The 19,958-nt window shown below is 42.1% G+C and overlaps 1 protein-coding gene across 1 annotated transcript; it reads left to right on the forward strand.

Moving 5' to 3' along the window:
- The first annotated feature begins 357 nt into the window (after positions 1-357).
- Positions 358-19,705, forward strand: GABRD (gamma-aminobutyric acid type A receptor subunit delta). Its single transcript, XM_072616495.1, has 8 exons — positions 358-466; positions 2,601-2,668; positions 3,510-3,730; positions 7,641-7,723; positions 10,508-10,645; positions 12,565-12,720; positions 14,720-14,931; positions 18,662-19,705. Exons 1-8 carry the CDS (start codon positions 358-360, stop codon positions 18,959-18,961), a joined length of 1,287 nt encoding a protein of 428 aa, XP_072472596.1. The 3' UTR covers positions 18,962-19,705.
- Positions 19,706-19,958: the final 253 nt, after the last annotated feature.

The following is a 19,958-nucleotide window of genomic DNA, read 5'->3' on the forward strand; positions in this document are numbered from 1 at the left end:
AGAAAGCGAGAGAGTGAATTTGGGCTTGGGTGGGGGGCAGAAGTGGTGCTGGTTATGGTTGGATTGACTGGCTGCTGAGATTTCAACTCTGAGATTTTGTGATTCTTTAGATGTTTCAAGAATGAATAATAAGGAAGGTAGATGGGAACCATTACAGGTTTTTGAGTAAGTGAATACTTTGATAGAAGTGTTGTTGGTGTTTTAGAAATATTAATCTTTCTGTGATATGAGAATTTTTGTTCCTTTTGCTAAGAAAGCAAATCCTGCTCTACCACCAACACTCCCCCCATAACATCTTCTTCAGTAACTTCCATCAAAGAAGTATACTTTAATTTCTTTTTCTCTCTGTCCAGAGCAATGAATGACATTGGAGATTACATAGGTTCTAATGTTGAAATATCCTGGCTCCCCAATCTGGATGATCTAATGGAAGGTTATGCCCGGAATTTCAGGCCTGGTATTGGAGGTAATGCAGGGACATTTGGGGTGGGGTGGGGAAAGGGAAGAAAGGATTCTCTGCCCTGAATTCAAGTAAATTCACATTGCGTCCCTGTGGTTGACAATTTGTGTCCCACCACTTCCTGAGATGGGTAGTGGCTAGTCCCATTTCTCATGGACTGAGGTCAGCTCTGAGTTTGGGCTATTGCCCAACTAAGGAGCACTCAGTAAGAGTATATCCCCATACTTCAGAACTCTGGGGAATGGACAGTTCCTTGCATAGACTGCTGAGATAGGTAGTCCCTAGATTTCTTACTAGTTCCTTCTCTATCAGCCTAAGTTTGCCTTTTGTGTGCCACCCAGAGCCAACTATAAATTAACATTGTAAGAAAAAAATCAATACAATGTGATGAAAAAAAAAGGCGGTTTTACTCTGTTAGGACAGTTCTACCACTAAATCATCAAGTGACCCAGGGAAGTCAGAGCTCCTCTGTGGGCTTCATTTTTCTCCTCTCTAAAATGACTGAATGGTCTCTAAGTCCTTTGCAGTTCTAACATTATAGGATTCTTATCATAATTGTGGCTATTATTATCTTACTTGAAAGAAAGAGTGGATAATAGATTAAAGTCTAGCCTAGGAGTCAGGAAGACCCAAGTTTCAATCCTGCTTCTGACACAGTCTGGCTGGCTGTCCCCAGGCAAATCATATCACTGCTTAATGCCTGGGGCAGCAATTGAAGACACTAAGTTCCATGCCAATGGATGCTGGTACAGAGAGCTTCCACACTGGAAACATACCTACCTAGATAAAGCCAAAGGGCTGAACCAAAAAAGAGAAAAATTGTCACCTGAGAATTTAGTAGAGGATTCCTAGAGACAGTATGCCTCATCAAGGTGCTCTGGGTGATGCAGTAGACAGAGCTGGACCCAGAGTTAGGAAGACCTGAGTTCAGATCCACCCTCAGACACTTACCAGCTGTAAGCCCTGGGCAAGTTATTTAACCTCTGTTCATCTCAGTTTCCTCATCTGTAAAATGGGAATAATAATGGCACCTACCTCCCAGGCTTGTGGTGTGGATCAAATGAGATGTTTGTAAAAGTGCTTTGCAAACCTTAAGGGGCTATATAAACGCTAGTTAATATTATTGTTCTAGTTATTGTTTGTTAATCAATTAATCTATCCAAAGAGCATTTATTACACACCTACTGTATATAAGACTGCTGGGTAGTAGGCATACCAGGACAAAAATAGAACAGTATCTGCTTTCAAGAAGCTTAAATTCTACCTGGAGCAAACAATATGTATTTATATGGGCATATACAAGATGGATACCAGGTGAATTTTGGTGGGAGAAGAGGAAAAAAGGACTAGTAGCTGGAAGAATCAACAGATCATAGGATCATTTTAGAGCTGAAAGAGATCTGAGAGGTCACTGAGTCCAGACCCCTTATTTTACACATGTTCTGAAATATAGGAATATTCTCTTATAGGTGGTTTCCAACTGGGGACTAGCCTAAACCCAGAGGAAGGGGCCCATCTCAGGAAGCAGTGGAACAGAGAGGTCAAAGGTCTTTCCTAAGGTTATCCAGAGTCAGAATTCAAACCCAGGTCATCCGACTCCCAGGTCAGCATTCTTCCTGAGTTACTACACTACCTCTGCCTCTCTTCCATGATACATGCAATCTCTGGCAGGCCTTCCAAGCTGGAAAGATTTCAAGTACAGGTCCAGTAATGGACTGTTTGTCTTTAGTGCAGAGTCTAGCTAAGAGCAGAAAGGCTCATCACTAGGTTGGCCAAAGGTGACCGGTTGTTGCTGTTTTGGGTCACGATAACTCATGAAAATGAACTATAAAGGCAGGGAGGTTATGGAATCTGTATCCAGTAGAGGTGGGAGGGACTGCCCATCATAACAAAAGTCTGGATCCTTGAATATTGAAATACAAGTAATTACATTATTTCTAATGAGCCCAAGGACTCTCTGTTGGCCAGGGACCAATGCTGGCTCTTGTCTCTGGTGCAGGATTCTTTGGAAACCTGTGCTTGGGTATCTAAACTCCCTGGTGATGGGAACAGATGGGCTGACTTTCCTGTCTCTGATGCAGTGGGGGATGGGGACTGCCCAGCACAAAGAATTTCTCCATTGCTTTTTCCCTTCTTTTAGGTCCTCCTGTGAACGTGGCTCTTGCCCTTGAGGTTGCCAGCATTGACCATATATCGGAAGTTAATATGGTAACTCTACCCTGTTGCTTTTCTCTCTCATTGGTCACCCTTAGGCTATCCCTCTGCCCCCTTGAATGCCTTCATCATGAGGCAGACATTCAAGTGGCAAAGTAGGGGAGACATAACTAAACAGCAATTCACCTGAAAAATATCTGGGCATCTGAGCGGACTCCAAGTCCAACATTAGTCATGAGGGTAATAAGGTAACTGAGAAAGTTAATGTGTCTTAAATTGCATTGAAAGGAGTAATAGTTAAGACTAGTGAATTGATGATGGGCTCACTGAATTTTGCCCTTGTCAAAACATATCTGAAGCATTGTACTCAGTTCTGGGCACGACCTTGAAGGAAGATGCTTCTGGGCTGGAGAATCTTTGGAGAGGGTAACGGAATAGTGAAGGGCTTAGAGATCATACTATATAAGGATAGATCAGAATAACTGGGGATCTTTGGTGTGGTGAAGAACAGCCTTAAGGAAGATGTAAGAGCTGTCTTCAAGGGCTGTCATGTGAAAGGAGGATTAGCTAGGTTCTGCTTGGTCTCAGGGCAGAACCAGTAGCAATAGGTGGAAGGTAGAAAACAGTAAATTTGGGCTTGAGGAATGAGGAATGAGTAGAGGAATAAGCTGCCTTGGGAAACAGTGAGTTCTCCATCACTGGAAGTCTTCAAGCAAAGGTTGGACGACCAATTGCCAGGGATGTTGGAGAGGGTATCCTTGTCCGGATGTGGGTTGGACTTGGTGGACTTGGGGGTCTCTTTCAACTCTGAGATTCTGGGATTTTGGCCATAAGTAAGTGAGGCTGTAGGAGTGATCTGCTGTCTCTGGTCTCTTTCTCGTTTCTCCCACTCCAGGAGTACACCATGACCGTATTCTTGCATCAGAGCTGGCGAGATGGCCGATTGTCCTACAACCACACCAATGAAACCCTGGGCTTAGACAGCCGCTTTGTGGACAAGCTCTGGCTCCCAGACACCTTCATTGTCAATGCCAAATCAGCCTGGTTCCATGATGTGACAGTGGAAAACAAACTTATTCGGCTGCAGCCCAATGGGGTGATTCTATACAGTATCAGGTAAGCTTTCTGTCCCCACACAATGGCTCACATAATAACTGTGCCCCAGAATTCTTGTGTCCAAAGGGAAACTGCCCTCTAATCAATTTGGTAATCCACAATGTCAAAATAACACAAGAAGGAATGAAGACAAATTCAATCCAGTCCAATTCTAACCCTGACCCTAAAAAGCATTTATTAAGCTCCTGCTATATCACACATGTTGGGGATATGAGACATAAACAAAACAGTCTCTGCCTTCAAGGTGTTTCCATGTGCATAATTTTTTAAAAAACAAAGAATTTTAAAAAGATCTCACATTGTAATATGAAAGATGGTTTGTTTATAATAGAACAGAAGGAGGAATTTCAGAAGGCACAATGGATAAGTGGCCTTGAGAAGGATAGAGACACAGGAGTGGAATCAACAAGGAGAGATATGAGAGAGAGTAGAGAGCAGTGGTCAGGGAAGACAGTGTTGGCCCAAACAACCTCAGATTCCGAATCACAGAGATTCTAAGTGGAGCCATCATACAGTAAATGGTCATGTTCTTCACTGAAGTAATAGTATTATTGATTTGCTTATCAATCTCAGCAAGAGGTTAAAAGCAGCAGTAGGTAAAGGAGGAAGGAGGAATGTATGCATATAATAGGGCTGCCTGATGGTCAAGAGAGGAGTTGGTGGAGCCTTGGGATCTGCCTGGTTATAGAGGGGGTAGATGATCTTTGAGGTACTCAGGTCAGATCTGCCATAGGACTCCCTCTGTTATCATTTAGATTATCACCCTTGGGTTAGATATTCAATTGATGGCATTGAAAGACCATAGCCCAGTGATGTCAAACTCAAATAGAAATGAAGTCACTAACCTATATATAAGGATCCCATGTGACTGGCATATTGCCAGCATATTATATATGTTCTATCGTATTTTTATTTATTTTGTTAAATATTTCCCAATTACATTTTAATCTGGTTCTGGTCACACTCCAGAAGATTTTTGCCCTTTTTGTAGCCTATGGATATGTTTGAATCCCTGCCCTAGAATACACCCTGACGTCTTTATTGGAGAGGCAGCCAACTGTGAAGGGAGTTCACCTGGGATGCAGCTTCTGGGGAAAGGAAGTATGACATCTGCTTGTCTTTTATTTTAACTAATTATCCCTGCTAAGTGAGTACTTAGCTCAGCTGTTTCTATGCTGCTGAAAGGGTATGGGTGCTATCAAAATATAAATATAACAAGATTTAAAATTGGAAAATCTTTTAAAATCATTAAGGTTTTCTAGCTTCTGAATTTCAGCACCCTGGAGAAGAGCCCCACGGCCATAGCCTAGTTAGATCTGTACCTTTCATCACTAGAATGACAGACTAAAGAGTGGCATTCTCTTTTCTTCCTAATCTATGCTTGATAATTGAACCAGCATTTTCTTTCCAAAACGGTCCTTTTCCTCTTCCTGGGGAAATTTTTTAAAATTAACCTCAGATGAAGATCCTAGCATTGCATTCCTCTGCTACAACCCGGAGTCCGACTTTATCATCTCTGACCCACAACGATATTCGGAATCCAGGAAGATGAATTTTCTCTATGGAGAAGCTGAGACTTCAGCTTTGTCTACTGAGCAATACATATGTAGATGAAAACCACAACCACAACAACAAAATCTAGTCATTTTGTCTACTTAGAAAAATCTAGAAGTGGTTGTTGACTGTTATTTATGCAGAAATTCAAAAATGGTTTGAATTTTCAAAAGTTCAATTCAATTCGACATATAATTATTGGGTGCCTACCGTAGGCCAGGCACTATGGTTGGCACTGTGAATGAAAGACAAAAATGAGTATGGCCCTTACCCTCAAGGAACTTACAGTGGGGAACTGGAATGGGGTACACTATGTACCCAGATAAATAAAGACAAAATGTCTACAAATGAAGGACAAAATAATTTTAGGTAAACCATTCCTGTTATTATTTTCCTGAATTTTTATTTAGAGATAAAAATTAAATTTCATATTAAATTATTGAAAAGTCTACAGTATGAATTCATAATCTAAGAATTCCATTTTTTGTAAGTAAAAAAAAAAAGTTTTATTGACAGCTTTATTGAGAGTAAGGAGATCAAGGAAAGCTTCATGTAAGAGGTAGTGCCTGAGCTGTGCTTTGAAGGAAGCTAAAAATTCTTTTTTAAAAAATATTTTTATTTATTTTATTAAATATTTCCCAATTATATTAAAATTTTAACATTCATTTGTTTAAAATTTGAGTTCCAAATTCTCTCCCTCCTTTCTACCAGTTGAGCAGGCAATCAATATGATATATTATAATTATATATAATATGACTATACATGGGAAGTCATGCAAAATATATCCATATTGGAAACTAGCAATTCCTGAAAGAAAAAGTATCTTTTATTTTTCTATCATCTTTATTTCTGAATATATTCTTCCCTTTTCTTCTCCTGGGGACTCATCAAGTCATCCCTTGTAACACAGAATGAAAAAGAAAAACGAAAATCATTAGACTGTGAGCTCCTGGAGGTCAAAGACTATCTTTTTCTGTCGTTTTTGAAGCAATTGGGATTAAGTGACTTGCTCAGGGTCACGCAGCCAGTAAATGTCCGAGGCCAGATTTGAACTTAGGTCCTCCTGACTCCAAGGCCAGTATTCTATCTACAGGGACTCTTTTTGTATCCCCACCACTTAGAACAGTGCCTAGCACAAAGTAGGTGCTTCATAAATATTTATTGAATTAAATATCTATTTTTTTAAAGCTTATCTAACCCCTCAACTGAGCTGACATTATATACACCATTCTACACTCATTTCTCCCATAAACATCCCTCACACAAAGAAAGAAGGGGATTCATTTTTTAAATATCTTCTCCAGGGCTAAACTTAGTCATTATGGTATATAGCATTCTATTTCATTATTTATTGTTCTTCCTTTCAAAATGGTTGTAGTTGTATACATTGTTTTCTTGGTTCTGTTTATTTCAATCAACAAATATATATTAAGCTCCTACTATGTGCCAGGTACCATGTTAGTCAATGGGGACAAAAGTATGAAGAATGAAACAACCTCTACTCACGAGTACATTCTAATGAGGGAAATAAGGTAATAATGATGAAGATAATGATGATAGTTAACATTTCTATGATACCTACTATGTGCAGGCACCACCTGAAGTATTTTACATTTATTATCTCATTAGATCCTCACAACAACTTTGGAAAATGAGTGCTATTATTACCTCCATCTTACAGATGAGAAAACAGAGGCAAACAGAGGTAAAGTGACTCACCTAGGGTCACACAGCTAGTAAGTGTCTCAGTGTCAGGTTTGAACTCTGGTCTTAACTCTAGGATGAGTATTCTCTCCATTGCATCATGTTTCATGAGTGTATACGTATACAAATATAAATGTACACATATAAGGCAGCTGGTGGCACAGTGGATAGAGTGTTAGGTCTAGAATCAGAAGACTCATCTTCCTAAATCCAAATCTGACCTTAGACACTTGCTAGCTGTGTGACCCTGGGCAATTCACTTAACCCTCTTTATCTCTGTTTCCTCATCTGTAAAAATAAGCTGGAGAAGAAAATGGAAAACTGCTTGAGTATCTCTACCAAGAAGACCTTAAGTGAGGTCATGAAGAGTCAGACACAACTGCAAATGACTGAACAACAGCAGAAAATACAAATATATACAAAGAAACAAAATATTTTTAGTTTTGGAGAGAGGACAGTAGCAGTTGGGGAGGTGGGATGAGGCATGACCTTGTTCTTCATCAGTTCACAGAAGTCCTCTCACACTTCTCTGGATTCTTCATATGTATCAGCATTCCCTCTTCTGAGGAGGGATGAAAAGTGAATGGAGAAATGTCCCCTTCTCTCTCTCTAACCCTCTTTCCTCTTGTTTCTTTTTCTTCCTGGGGGCAGAATCACCTCTACTGTGGCTTGTGACATGGACCTCTCCAAGTATCCCATGGATGAGCAGGAGTGTATGCTGGACCTGGAAAGCTGTAAGTCCCAGTTGAGCAGCCTAGACCCTGCTGGAAACCTCTTCTTAGGGACAGGAAGCTTCAGCCTAAAGCCCGTATTTGCCCCCCACACACCTTCCTGCAAATACAGATAGAAACATAACTAGCGATTTTGGTGTGAGGGGGCAAATTTCACCAAAAAGCATTTGGAAATTGAAGCATCATTCTCTTCCCAAAAGGGTCCTTTCCCTCCTTTGGTGGGGGGGAGGGGGGAATTTTATTAACAGGACCAATGATGACAGATTCACCCTGCTCAGATGTAGTCATGCCAGGGATGGAATGGTGGATCTTCCAGAGAGTCCAGCCCATGTCTCTGCAAAACAGCTGATAATCCCCAATCTAATAACTTTTAGAAGATGACAGACAGGAAAGAGGGGTGCAGGAGTGGGAGGGCTCAGATCCAAGGAGAGCATCTGATAGCAATGAGACTTTGATGATTTTGTCCCAATTCTAGGTTGAAGGAATAAGGTCATGGGACAGGTAACTATGGTGTGATTGACTGGTAGGTCAAAAGCCTACAATGGGAAGGAAATATGCTTCCTGGGATATAGGCATCCTGATGCAAAGCCCTAGTCACCCTGTGCTAGTTATGGTTCTAAGCTCCTACCCTGACCCTTCTCCCCCAAATGACTGTGACAGATATAGGCCAAACTCAAGAAGATGAATTAAGGGCTATGCTAATTTTGGGCTTTTCATAAGCTAGAAAGTACCTCCCAAAAGAGGGTTTTTTCATTCTGAGCAGGAAGCATGATCAGGGGACCCCCTTCTTTCTAGTTATAAGATAATAGATTTAGAGCTAAAACCCACTGAATCTAACCTCATTTTATGGATGAAGACACTGAGGCAGAGAGAGGTTAGCATGATTTGTCCAGGGTCACGTGGTTAATAAATGTCTGAGGGCGGATTTGAACTCAGATGTTTCTCACTCCAAGTCCAGCATTCTAACCATGATGCTATGCTGCTTTTCAACAGTCCTGATCGTTACTTCCTGGGGAAAGCTAAAAAAGATATTCTAGGGGCACTCAGTTGTTTGGGCTTTGGTTTTTGCCAGGACTGTTCCACTTAGCAGTTCATTCGGGACAAATATAGACAGGAAGATTTTGATACATTCCAATCAGAATTTAACCAGGATTCATTACACAACTACTTTGTGCCAGGTACTGGGGTACAAAGACAAGTCTTACTTGCTAGGTGCTTACTTCCTGCTGCGGTGGGTGGGGATGGGACAGCAGAACATGGGCTGAGACAAGCAAATTCAAAGCGTATACAAAAAAATGCAAAGCAGTTTCAAGAGGGAGGCAATGTTAACAACTAGAGAAATATGGAAAGGTCTTGTCTAGACCTTTGTGGCAACTGAACTGTGTCTGAAGGAAGCCAGAGACTCTCCAAGGCTCTGAATGCATTCTAATGACAAGAATTGTCCTGGCCTGGGTCAGCCAGAATGCATAATGCATGGAGAATTGACCTCAGAGTCAGGAGGATCTGGATTCAGATCCTGCATCTCTCCCACGTTGGTTGTGGGACCCTCGGGCATGTCACCTCTAAGACTTTAAATTGAAGAGTAGGTGGCAGCCTGCTTTCGTAGAGGGACTTTCCTCACCTGGGAATTCCCCAAACGAATGAGATTACAGATCAGGGTTGAAGGGGAAAAAATAGAAGAGCTTAGAAAAAAAATAAAAAATAGAACTAAACTTCTCTGAACCCCAGTTAGCTCATCTGCAAAATGGCAGCATCATCTGGTGGTTGTGAGGATCCATCGAGATAATAATATAGGTAAGAGACATTGTTACCCTTAAAGCCGTATAGAAATATGAATTCTTGACAAGATTGGATGAATCTTCCTCCTCAGGCAACTCAAACACCATTTTCTTCTTCCTTCCCCTATGGTCATTGGCCGCCTAGTTCCAGTAGTCAGATATTGGAAACTGAAACACATCTAAGAGATCATCTAATTCAACCCTATTGTTTTTTAGATGAGGAAAATGATCCATAGAGAAGCTAAGGACTGGCCAGGGTCACCCAGCCAATCAGTGTCTGAGGAAGGATTCAAACCCAGATCTTTCTGACTCCAAGGTCAATGCCCCATTCACTCCAGCAGTTAGACTCTGAAAGAGCTGATCTACCTTCCCTAGAAGGCTAGTCCCTACCCTGCTCTTAGCTTTTCCCTCACTGGACAGTTCCCAAAACCTAATCATACATATTAACTCAGAGAGAACCATTCCTACCCTTCCTAGTGAGGAAACTCAACTGGGGATCCTTATAGTTCAACCTGAATTTGGAGAGAAGCCCTGGTGCCCTCTACATCCTCATATATAAGGTCTGGTTCCCTTGAATCTGCTCCGGGCCTAGGAACTCCTTCTTGAGTTCCAAAAGAGTCTGCCTATCTTGGGAAACTTCATTTGTTGGGATTCTAGACCCTCAGCATCAATGGAAGATGTTATCATCAGTCTAAGGTTGGAAGGAACCTCAAAGTCTTCTACCCTAACCTCCTCCTCATTGTACAGAGGTTGAGAGAGGAAATAATTTGCCCGTAGCCTCACAGGTTTTAAATGGCAAAACCAGAATTTGAACCCAGACCCTCTGACAGCAAATCTAGAATTTTTTTCACTGCACCTCACTTTTCCCTACCTTGGGAAGCATTAATCTCAAACACACAGGGAGAACCACCATCTTCAGTGGGTCCTGGGCAGAAGAGCATGGGGATGGCTGGGTAACTGCCTTCAGAGTCTAGCCTTCACTGTTCTATTGGTTTGCTTTTCTTCGCAGATGGCTACTCTTCAGAGGATATTGTGTACTACTGGTCAGAAAACCAGGAGCAAATTCATGGCTTAGACAAGCTACAGTTGGCACAGTTCACCATCACCAACTACCAGTTCACCACCGAGCTAATGAACTTCAAATCTGGTAACAAGGCTTCCCTGGTTCAGATAATATTGGACATGGCCAACTTTATTTATTTAAAAAAAAACAAGCTCATAGGAGTTGATGATAAGAACATAGGCTCCAGGAGAGTGAAAATTGATTATTTCTCTTATATCTTACTTTTTCCTTCATCCAAGGACTATCCTTGGTTTGGAGCTAAAGGTACAGATGGATCTTCCCAAGGCAAGTGGGTGCACTCTGCCCTGAATGGACCCTCTCTGCAGTGTTGTGTTCAGTTCTGGGCATCCCATTTTAGACAGGACATTGATAAACTGGAGAATGTCTAGAGGAGGGAGATAGGGTTGGTGAAGGGATCATAGGATCCTAAATCTGGAAATGAAAGAGATCTCAGAGAGATCATTTAATCCCACCCCATCATTTGACAGATGAGGAAACTGAGGCTTTGAAAGATGAAGTGAATCAAAATATCAGAGGAGAGGTGTGAACCCAGATCTTCTTGACTCCAAGGCAAACATTCTAGTCACCATTTCTTGAGTTGGATAGGTTGAGGCGCTGGGGAAGTTTAGCCTGGAGAGGAGGACATTTAAGGAGGTACACAATAGCCATCTCCCAGTACATGGAGGGCTATCATGTGGAAAAAGAGACAGATTTGTTCTGCTTGGTCCCAGAGGACAGAATTAAGAGGAATGGGGAGAATATATGGAGAAATGGATTTAGGCTTGAGAAAAGGAGAAAATTTCTAACAATTAATGCTAGCCTCAAATTTCATTAGGGCCAGGTAGGTGGTACAGTGTATAGAGAGCCCTGGACCCAGAGTCAGGAAGACCTGAGTTCTAATATGACCTTAGACACTTACTAGCCATTTGACCCTGGGCAGGCCTCTTGACCTCTGTCTGCCTTGATTTCTTCATCTGCAAAATGGGGATAACAATAGCACTTATTTCCCAAGGTTCTTGTGAAGATCATATGAATTCCTATTTTTGCAAACCTCTGCACAATTTAGAGTTAGGGTTATATAAATGCTAGCTACCATCATTATTTTTATTGAGAATGGACCACCAAGCATTGTGTTTCCTCCCTTCTGGAGGTCTCCAAATCAGGGATAAGGATGCTCGCTTGTCAGGGATAGTCCTGGTCAGTGTGACCTAGGCACTGAGGACCCATTCCATGATGGGATCCTTTGATCCTGGGAATAACTCTGCTTGAGTAGGCTCTGATGACTGAGCAGTCAGGGATGAGGAAGCCAACAATATGGATAGAAAATACCTACAGAGAGATGGGAATCTATGAGATTATAGATTTTAAGTAGGAAGGCTCTCTAGAGGTCCCAGGAGCAAAACTTTAGAGGGGAAATTAGAGGAAGGGATCTTAGAGATCAGTAATCCATACTCTCCTTTTAAGAGGAGGAAACTGAGACCAAGAGAGTAGAAATGACTTGTCTAAAGTCACAAAGGCACTTAAGTTACATAGGCAGGATTTGAACCCTGGTCTTCTGAGCACTCACCTCTCATCCCCTGACTCTTCCCATTATGTCACTATTTCCTAGAACATCAGAACTGGTCTTCCCTGAATCTTTTGAGAGTAAGGAGGTTTTTCTAGGCTTGGGTTGGGTATGTGGCATGGGTGCTCAGAGTTGTGATGCTTTCTCTACTAGGGCTGTACTCTATGAAAGAGATGCTATAAATTTTTTTTAATTTTAAAAGGAGGCATTTTCTTGTGACCCAGAATAGTCTGAGGTTTGGGGGGGAGGGATGGAGGGTCTGGGCTCTTTGTTTCTTCCATCATGTGCCAGATGCTTAGCCAAGGTCTCGCCTGAAAGCCCTCATCCTGTGGATGGGCTGCTGGGCAGAGATGAGTGGAACCTACTGTTTTTTACACTTATGTAGCCAGATGAGACCAAGAGCCATAAGGCAACAGGGGTTTATGTGTGTGTCTTACAGCAGGACAGTTTCCCAGACTCAGTCTACACTTCAACCTGCGGAGGAACCGAGGTGTCTACATCATCCAGTCCTATATGCCATCCATCCTTCTGGTTGCCATGTCCTGGGTCTCCTTCTGGATCAGTCAGTCTGCTGTACCTGCCAGAGTATCACTAGGTAAGAAGGGAGTGAGCTCTGGGAGGGGGCCAGGAGTACAAGGGCATGAGAGAGGGAGGAGATAGAGAATCACAGATTTTGAGCTAGAAGGACCTTAGAGGTAGCTAGTCCAATACCCTCATTTTTTGATGAGGAAATGGAGGCAGACCAAGGTGAAGTGACTTGCCCAGGGTCACACAGCTCGTAAGTATCCAAAGAGGGATTTGAACCCAGGACTTCTTGACTCTGAGTCCAATCATTTATCTATCATGCCATGCTACCTCTAGGGAGGAAGGAAAGGAAGGATGAGTGCCATGATTCTTGCCACAGCCATACACAAGACTGAATTTCCAAGGATGGCTGGGAAAGATTGGGGCCACTCCCTCTTCACTATGGAAAAATGTGCAAGTCAACCCATAAGTCACTCAGCAAACATCTGAGTTCTCAGGAAGGGTGAGGGACAATAACAGGGGAAGAAACTCTGACCTTAGAATACTGGCATCAATAAGTGATGACTTGAGGGGAGTCACCAGAAGAGAACCATATTTATTAGGTGGTTTCAGTCTGGAGCCTTCTGGAATGCATGAACTAAACTTCAAACTTCAGACACTTACTAGCTGTGTGACCCTGGGCAAGTCACTTAATCTTTGTCCGCTTCAGTTTCATCTGACAGGTTGTTGTGAGGACCAAATTTCATCTTATGTGTAAAACATTTTGTAGCCCCTAAAGTGCTATATAAATATGAGTTATTATTATTAATAATGATGTAATTGGTAAACCTTGAAGAACTACATAAATTCTAGTTATATTATTATTAAGAACAAGTCTTCTTATACTCAAGAACCCTCACTGACTCCCTATTGCTTCTAAGAGAATATACAATCTCCTCAGTGTACCATTCCCTAAACTTGGCTCTTCATCTCCTCTGTTTGTTCAGGTTGATATCCTGTACCTGGATTATATTTTCTCTTCACATTTACCTCTTAGAATTCCCAGATCCCTACAAGGTCATTCTCTTATGGGAAACCTTTCTTGATCCCTTTAGCTATTCCACATTCCTTTAATGACCATGTATGTCTCTGCATGCACTATTTCCATGTTGCACTGCCTTCTCCCAACAGAATTCAATAATAATAACTGTAATAATAACTTCAAAAACAACCCATGATTTCATTGATACAAGGAGCTTATGGGTGAGGACATTCCCTTTACTGATATAGGTTGGGACATTCTCTTCAACCTGTAATCTCTGGGAGCTGTCCAAAGTACTGAGAGATTAAGTGGTTTATTTTTATTGGTAGTTCATTCATTATAAATGAAACAATGATTATTATGAATCACACTTATGTAACCCTCTAAAATTTGAAAAACTCTTCACCTCCATTATTTCATTTGATCTTCACCTGTGAGTGATATTATTGTACCCACTTTACAAAAAGGGAACTGAGGCTCAGAGTGTTAAGTGACTTAGCCAGGGCTATAGAGCTAGGACATATCTGAGTTTCCATAGTTTCAAACACAGGTCTTCCTAACTTCAAGTTTAGGGCTCTATCCACTATGGCAAATGGACACTCAAGTGGCATAATAAATAAATCTCTGGGTTTGGAGTCAGGAAGACCTGAGTTCAAATCTAGCCTCTGACATTTACTAGCTGAGTGACCCTGGTCAAGACATTTAACATCTATCAACTTTGATTTGCTCAACTGTAAAATGGGGATGATAATAACACCTACTTCATAGACTGTGAGGATCAAATGAGAAAATATTTGTTAAGTACTGCGCACAGTACTTGGCATGCAGTGGCATTTAATAAATATTTCCTCCCTTCCTTCTTTCCTTTCTCCTTTTCTTACTTCTCTCCTGCCTTCCTTCCTTCCTTAGGAGCAAGGGCTGTTTTTATTTTTTGTCTTTGAGTTTCCCAATAGAATACCATGGTGCTTTGCTCATAGTAGGGCTCTCAACAAATGCCTGTTGAAGCTGACTGGTTGCCTGACTGGTTCTCTTGACTACCTTCTCCCAGGTATCACCACAGTGTTGACAATGACCACACTGATGGTCAGCGCTCGCTCTTCCCTCCCGCGGGCATCAGCCATCAAAGCACTGGATGTGTACTTCTGGATCTGCTATGTGTTTGTGTTTGCTGCACTGGTGGAGTATGCCTTTGCACACTTCAATGCAGATTATATGAAGAAGCAAAAGGCCAAGCTGAAGGTCACCAAACAGAGCAGCGAGGTGAGCATCCTGGGGAGCAGGATTCAGAGGCCCTCCCAGCAGGGAGTTCCCTTTGCTTGGCATCCAGTGTCAGGAACAGGCCCCTTCCCTCCTAGGAAACTGTCAGAGATGCTGCTCTGTACCTTTCCTCCCACTGAGTGCAGGCTGACTCTGAGCCTAGTGCCAATTTGCAGCATAAGTGGCTGGGAGCTGGTTGTCCCTGTGCCAACATGAGAAGAGAATGGGCATCCAGGATGCTTGTGATATGAGCTGCTGGTCGGCAGAGACAGAGCTTTTCCTTTTTATTGCTCATAGCAGAGCTTGTCACTGGAACCCTTCCCACAATAAGCACACACTAAATGCTTACTGAATCAAACTGAACAAGGTAATAGAGAGGTAGCATAGGGGCCTTTAGTCAGAAAGACATGGGTTCAAGCCCTGCTTCTGACACACACTGGTTGTTTAACTTCAGACAAGTCACAGATACATTTTATATATATATATATATATATATATATATATATATATATATATATATATATATATAGAGAGAGAGAGAGAGAGAGAGAGAGAGAGAGAGAGAGAGAGAGGAGTGATATATAAAATAAAATGGATGGAAGGATTGACAGACGCTGGATAGACAGATAGATAAATACATGCATAGAGATAGAGATGATAGAGATGATAAATAAAATCAATGGAATGGTAGACAAACTGATGATATATAAGATGGATGAGGGAAGAAAGGGTGGATAGATGGATAAACAGGCAGAGAGGTAAATAGATTATACATAAAATGAGTAGAAGGATGGATGAATGGATAGATAGATGATATTTCAGATGGATGGAAGGATGAGTAGATAGATAGATAGATAGATAGATAGATAGATAGATAGATAGATAGATAGATAGATAGATAGATGGATGGATGGATGGATGGATGGATGGATGGATGGATGGATGGATGGATGGATGGATAGATAGACAGATAAATGATATATAAAATGGATGAAAAGAAGGATGGATAGATAGATAAGATGGATGGAAGGATGGACAGATTGATAGACAGATAGATAAATATATGAATAGAGATAACAGGGAGATAGAGAGATAGAGAGTTGATAAGTACTTACTGTGTTCCAGGCACTGGCCTAAGGACTGCGGAAACAAACATAACCAAGAAAGAAGGAACTTCCATTCTAATAGGGAAGACAGCACATGGAGGGTTTGGGGGATGCAGGAGAGAATGGGAGGAAGGCTGCCCAAAGAAAGACAATGCAGCCCAAGAGAAGTCCAGAGAGAGTTCAGTCAAAAATGAGGTGAAGTCTGGCTGGTATTGTTCCTGAAATCATGGTCCTGGGGAGGGAGATGCCACTCAGAAGAGGAGGATTCCAAGGTGGAGTTTTTTTGTTGAACGGGGAGGCATTCTAGGAAAAGGAGAAGGGGTCTGGAGAGAGTCCAGTTGGTGGTAACTTACCCTCTCAGTGTCCCAGACACTGGTGTGTAGAACAGGTGCCTATTATCTGCATTGAGAAAAAGGAGTTGGCTCAGTGGGAGACTGGTACAGAACTGAAGTCACAGCCCAAAAAAAACTAAATTAATAAGCCTGGTTCTGTGGGATTATCTCTGGCTTTGCTGGGGCCGAATCTTTTCCTTCTTTCAGCAGAGTCTTGACTTTAAGGATCTGGGGTTGTTTTATCTGCAAAAGATTGAAGAGGGGGGAGGAACATGGCAACTGACTTCAAGTATTTGAAGGGATGTCATGAGGAGCACAAATGCAACTTGTGCTTCCAGAGGGCAAAGCCAAGAGTAATGGGTGGGAGTTAAGAGAGAAGAAATGTCAGAAAAAAAAATTCTTCAAACAACAGTCAAAAAGAATTTATTAAGCACCTATTGTTTGCCAGACATGATGCTAAGTGTTGGGCCTCCAAAAAAAGACAAACAAGTCAATAAGCATTTATTAATCACCTGTAGCATGCCAAGTTCTATATCAAGCCCCGGGGACAGAAAGAAGGGCCAGGAATTCACAATCAAATGGGAGAGACAGCATGTAGGGAGCTTATGTACAAATAAGCAATATACAAGAGAAATTAGACAAAGCCAATAGAGGGAAGCCACTAAGAGTTGGGACAAAGAAGGAAGGTTTCTTATAGTAGGTGGGACATTCATTGGGACTTGAAGGAAGCCAGGGAAGACCAAGGACGAGAAGTGAGAGCATTCCAGGCTTTGAGGACAGCAAGAGAAAATGGCCAGAGCCAGGAGATGGAGGGTCTTGTTCGAGGAACAGTGGAGAGGCCAGGCCAGTGCCACTGACTCACAGAGTACATGGAGGACAGTAAGTTATAAAAACACAGGGAATGTAGGAGAGGGTCAGTTCCCATGAAGTCTAAAAAGGGGATCTGAGGTTGGAGGATCATCAGAACACAAATTTGGAGCTGGGAGGTACCTTAGAGCTCGTCGACTCATAGTATCCATGGATCATAGATTCTAGATTCTTCCCCTCTTTTTATTTTAGTTTCATTTTCCCAATGGTTAACCATTCTATCTCTGAGAAACCATGAAACAGAAAGCAAGACAAACTTCAGAAACATCAATCAGGAAATAAGCTCATGAATAAGATTCTTAAAGTGTTTAACAGAGTGTCTGGCATATAATACGTGCTTAATAAATGCATGTTCCCTTACCTTCTCTTCTCCCATAGTGAGAGAAATGAGTGTTAAAAGCCTGATTTTAAGGATTGCAAAACTGAGCCCCAGAGACTTGTCAAAGCCACACAGGTAGCAAATGGTAGATGCAGGATTTGAACTCAGGTCCCATGGATTCAAATTCAGTACTTATAGTTCTACTAAGCCATACCCATTTTACAGATGAGTACATTTCAGCCCCTGTTACAGGTTGCCTTCTCCCAGTGGAATGTAAGCTCCTTAAGGATGAGGATTGTCTTTTCTTTTTCCAGCTTGTATTTATAGCCCCATCTTTTAGCACTGTAATTGGCACATAGTAGGTTCTTGACTTGATTAGGTCACATAGGTGGTGAGTAGCTGTAAGTCTCCTCTCACTAGAGGGGAGTTGAGATTTCTTCCAGCTGAGGCTGGTGGACTCCTTGTCAGGAATGTTGTCAAGTCCAGTTTTGAACTGGATTGGATTTGAGGGTCCCTCAAATCCCTTCTAGTTTAGGATTCTCTGACTCTTCAAGATGCTGAAGTCTTTGTGTTCATCTTCCATCCTTCCAAATCCAGCTCTATTTTTAGTGCTTTCCTTATTCCAGGACTTACCATCAGGCCTGGTGCATAGTAGGCACTTGTTTACATAACAGTCTAATTATTGATTGACTGTCTGAGAGAGTCAGTTCTTGCCCTTCATGATCAGGGCTAAGTCCGCTCTCTCTGAGACAAGTGTAAAGAGGGTTGGAATAGGGTGGTGGGTGCAGTGTGTGTGCTCCAACAGGAAACAGATCTGTGAGGCCATCATACGCCCTTTTTACCTCCCCAGGCACTAGTTGACATTCTCCAAGGAGAGGCAGTATAGAATAATGATTAGGACTTCCTGACTTTAAGTCAAAAAGACCTGGGTTCAAATCCTGCCTGAGAAGGGCCTAAGGAAAGTCACTTAACTATGCCTCAGTTTCCCCCTCAGAAAACCAGGGGCTTGTGAAAATAAAATTTAGTTAAAAAATAAACTGAAGGGTCAGACTCTATGGCATCCAAGGTCTTTTCCAGCTCTCAGCCTGTGACCCTATTATCCCTGGCAGGTCAATGTGAAGAATGCCATCGTACTGTTTTCCCTCTCTGCTGCGGGTATCAATCAGGAGCTGGCCATTTCCCATCGCCAACACAGAATCCCGGGAAACCTCATGGGCTCCTATCGCTCAGTGGAAGTGGAGACAGGGGAGATGAAGAAGCAGGAGGGATCCGCAGCCGGAAAAAAGGGAGGTTTGAGGTCATTTTTCAAGCCCATCGATGCTGACACCATAGATGTCTATGCCAGAGCGGTATTCCCAGCAGCTTTTGCTGCTGTCAATGTTATCTACTGGGTGGCGTATACCATGTGAAATCAGCCACACACACATACACACCCCACATACACATACACACCCATTCACAATATACACAAGTACACACATCTTCTGGAGCTAATGGGTGCAGCTTTTGGACACTTCAGCCCTACTTTCACCTCACTGCTACAAAAAGACATTGAACCTCTGGTCCTATTTGTACTTTTGACTTTTATTTTTTTTAAGTGGAAGGGGGAAAAAAATCCCTGAAGAAAAAAAACTTTTGAAACCTCTGGCTTCACCTCAGTACTGACCAGGCAGAGGAACATCTTTCCAGTTCTGGTTTCCTCAGTTTACCCTTCATACTGGTCCTGAAGAATGAACTCCAAACACTAAGTTACCCCAGGAGGATCAGATTGGGGTCACAGCAGCAGAAAATATTTCTAGAATCCTGGAAGGGGCTACATTAAATCCTCACCTCTCATTTTACAGAGAAGGAAACTGAGGTTCAGAAAAGGGAAATAACTTCCCCTAGTCACATAGATGGCTTTGCCAGTACCAATGATTCCTTTCTAACTTCGGGGTCTGACTTCATGATTTCAGAGTGACTGTGGCAGGTCTGGATTTTTAGACCCACAGGATGCTTCTCTGTTTCTAGGTTCTCTGGAGTTGGTTGCATCTGATAGGGGAGTGAGCCTGAGGGTTCTCACTGTGGTTATTGTGTATTTTGGATTAAATGTTAAAAAAAAAAATCCCAACTGATCTCTGGCCCCCACATGTAATAAAGGATTTCTCCTAGAAGGGGGTTACATTCTTCAGTGACAGCTTACCTAGTCCCAGTGCCTATAGGAGATGCCTGCACCCCTGGGGAGGAGAGCCTGGCATGTGATGCTTTTGAAAAAGACAAGGAAAGAGGGAACACTGAGCGGAATGACAACTTGCCCCTTCCTGCTTCTCCCTGTTTTGTGACTCAGACTTGACTTCATAAGGCCAGAGTAAAAAAAAAGATGAAATAGTGGAGGATTTCTTTTTTCTATCCTTGGTCCTATTTATA

This window comes from Notamacropus eugenii, chromosome 5, assembly GCF_028372415.1.
Source record: "Notamacropus eugenii isolate mMacEug1 chromosome 5, mMacEug1.pri_v2, whole genome shotgun sequence".
Taxonomy (NCBI): Eukaryota; Metazoa; Chordata; class Mammalia; order Diprotodontia; family Macropodidae; genus Notamacropus; species Notamacropus eugenii.

What these genes read in the sequence shown, in the direction of transcription:
- GABRD (XM_072616495.1), top strand. Translation starts at nt 358, where the DNA reads ATGAATGACATTGGAGATTACATAGGTTCTAATGTTGAAATATCCTGG. An exon ending in TATGCTGGACCTGGAAAGCT is followed by an intron (nt 7,724 to 10,507) that starts GTAAGTCCCAGT and finishes TTTTCTTCGCAG; the next exon opens with ATGGCTACTCTTCAGAGGAT. An exon ending in ACCTGCCAGAGTATCACTAG is followed by an intron (nt 12,721 to 14,719) that starts GTAAGAAGGGAG and finishes ACCTTCTCCCAG; the next exon opens with GTATCACCACAGTGTTGACA.